The sequence below is a fragment of the Ochotona curzoniae genome, unplaced genomic scaffold (assembly GCF_017591425.1).
Source record: "Ochotona curzoniae isolate NIBS_2020 unplaced genomic scaffold, NIBS_Ocur_1.0 contig_1, whole genome shotgun sequence".
NCBI classification, from domain to species: domain Eukaryota; kingdom Metazoa; phylum Chordata; class Mammalia; order Lagomorpha; family Ochotonidae; genus Ochotona; species Ochotona curzoniae.
In genome coordinates this window covers 46,402,589-46,405,108 of record NW_024464918.1, presented here as the reverse complement: position 1 = coordinate 46,405,108, position 2,520 = coordinate 46,402,589, and the positions used below count along the sequence as shown (strand labels likewise).

The window sequence follows — 2,520 nt, the reverse complement described above, 5'->3', positions numbered from 1 at the left end:
CCTGAGCTGCGGACACTCAGCCCTCCTCCCCCCCACCTCCTGTTTGTGCCTTGCTCCGAGGTGGTCCGGACTCTGCTCTGGTGCCAACACAGCTCCCCAGCCACACTGTTTCACATTTGTGTTCCTGCTTTGGTAACTCCCTCTGATTCATTATGCTTTCCACTGGGGCCCAGTCAACCCTGTTCCTTTCTGTGTGATTATATCCCCAGGTTCCTCCTCCCTCTGTCCCCTATAACTGCATTGAACAAAAGACATTAGAAATTCCAAGTTATTCCAGATAAATGCTTGGCACGTCAAAAACTCTCGTTAGCTCTTTCTTTAGTAGAGCATGTGGGTCAACATGCCTTTCGCCATCCTGTTTTCATTCACTCCTTCGAGAGCTGTTTAATAAACACTCATGTCCCTAACGATTTTAGGGGTACAAGGTCAGGCTCCTAATGGTTCTTCAAAGCTGAAGTCTTTGTCCCTAAGGGTATAGGAAGAAGGGCAGTCTGAACACCACTTGTACACTTTAGGATCTGATGGAGAAAGAGTGCAAGAATAAAAGTTCCCCCAAATGATCCGATGGAGATGATTGTCTTCTGACCAAGAGACGCCGAAGCTGCTGTCCCAGCCCAGCCTGCGGACCTGCCTGGGCCACAGCGACGCCCAGCAGAGCTGTTCCATCAGCCCTGGCCCCACTCACCTACCACCGTGTCCTCCGCAGGCCACTCCATCCAAGCACTGCGCCTCCGTCTGTCCCAACTCTGTGGAAGCTGCACTTCCCGAAGGCCACCTTCCTTACTGCCTCCTTGAAGTCTTTGTTCCTCAAGCTGTAAATAATGGGGTTCAGCAGCGGAGTGACCACAGTGTAGAAAACAGAGACAGTCTTGTTGGTTTCTGGGGATGGGTGGGCACTGGGGCGCACATACATGGAGATCATGGCGCCATAGTAGATGCTGACAACGGTCAGGTGGGACCCACACGTGGAGAAGGCCTTGGTTCGGCCAGAGGTGGAAGGGATCCTCAGGATGGAGGACACAATGAAAACGTAGGACACAAGGGTCAGAGAAAAGCAAATGCACAGGACGGCCACGGACAGGATGAAGATGATCAGCTCAGTGGTGTGGACACTGGAGCAGGACAGCTGCATCAGAGGCGGGAGGTCACAGAAGAAGTGGTCGATCAGGTTGGGGCCGCAGAAGTCCAACTGGGCAATCATCAGGGAAGGCAGGAGGCCTGTGCCAGCCCCAACCAGCCAGGAGGTAGCCACCAGCTTTGTGCAGACCCTGGGACTCATGAGGAAGGGGTAGTGGAGGGGGCTGCAGATGGCCAGGTACCGGTCATAGGCCATGGTGGCCAGGAGGAAGCACTCAGTAGCCCCAAAACACACGAAAAAGTAGAGCTGTGCCATGCAGGCAGAGAAGGTGATGGCTCGCCCCTGAGAGATCAGGGTGGCTAGCAAAGGGGGCACAATGGTGGACGTGTAGCATACCTCCAAGACAGAAAGGTGCTGAAGGAGCCAGTACATGGGCAAATGAAGCTGCCTTGCCTGGCTCACCATGGTCACAATCATTGCGTTCCCTGTGATGGTGAGGACATAGATGGCCAGGAAGACAGCGAAGAGCAGGCTCTGCCATTCAGCCGCATCCCAGAATCCAAGGAGCTGAAACTCGGTGACTGTGGACGTGTTTGGGGAGATGGCCTTTGCCCATGGGGGCAGAGAAATGTGAGGTCTTCCCATAGCCAGGGCACAGGGTGGGAGCTGCACAGGGCACAGGGTGGGAGCTGCACAGGGCACAGGGTGGGAGCTGCACAGGGTACAGGGCACAGGGTGGGAGCTGCACAGGGCACAGGGCACAGGGTGGGAGCTGCACAGGGCACAGGGCACAGGGTGGGAGCTGCACAGGGCACAGGGTGGGAGCTGCACAGGGCACAGGGCACAGGGTGGGAGCTGCACAGGGCACAGGGTGGGAGCTGCACAGGTCACAGGGTGGGAGCTGCACAGGGTACAGGGCACAGGGTGGGAGCTGCACAGGGCACAGGGCACAGATGTTGTGGATGCCTGGAGTATCAGGAACAGAACGTCTCACAGTTTATGCCTCTGCGTGCAGCTTCCCACAGGCCCTCATGTATGAGTCCGTCTCATCCGGGTCACTGGGGGCATCAGCCCATGGGGGAGAGCCAGCAAGTGCCACCACTTCGTTTGACATGTTTAATGGATTACAATGGATTAAAGCATGAGGACAGATGAGTCACTTGGAGCTGTTCAGAGTTGGGGCTCTTCCTTCCATGCACACCCATAGGGAGACCCCCCACTCACAGCCAAAGCCCTTGTAGACCGCAGGAATCCACTTTTCAGGGCCGACATTACCTCAGTTGCCCAGAGTGGGGATGAAACACAAAACTCAGCTCCCACAATGCTGGTTCAGTGGCAGAGCCTGGCAGGGATCCTGGTCCATCTTGCATGGGGCATGGAAGCACCCACATCAGAAGGGCATTGTTGCTTTTCTATGCAATGAACCAGACAGCCGTTGGCTT

The 2,520-nt window shown here is 55.8% G+C and overlaps 1 protein-coding gene across 1 annotated transcript; it reads right to left on the bottom strand.

The window, feature by feature from the left end:
• Positions 1–685: 685 nt before the first annotated feature.
• Positions 686–1,723, bottom strand: LOC121152826 (olfactory receptor 11L1). Its single transcript, XM_040974994.1, has one exon. The coding sequence runs from the start codon at positions 1,721–1,723 to the stop codon at positions 686–688; it is 1,038 nt and encodes a 345-aa protein (XP_040830928.1).
• Between the last annotated feature and the right edge of the window lie 797 nt (positions 1,724–2,520).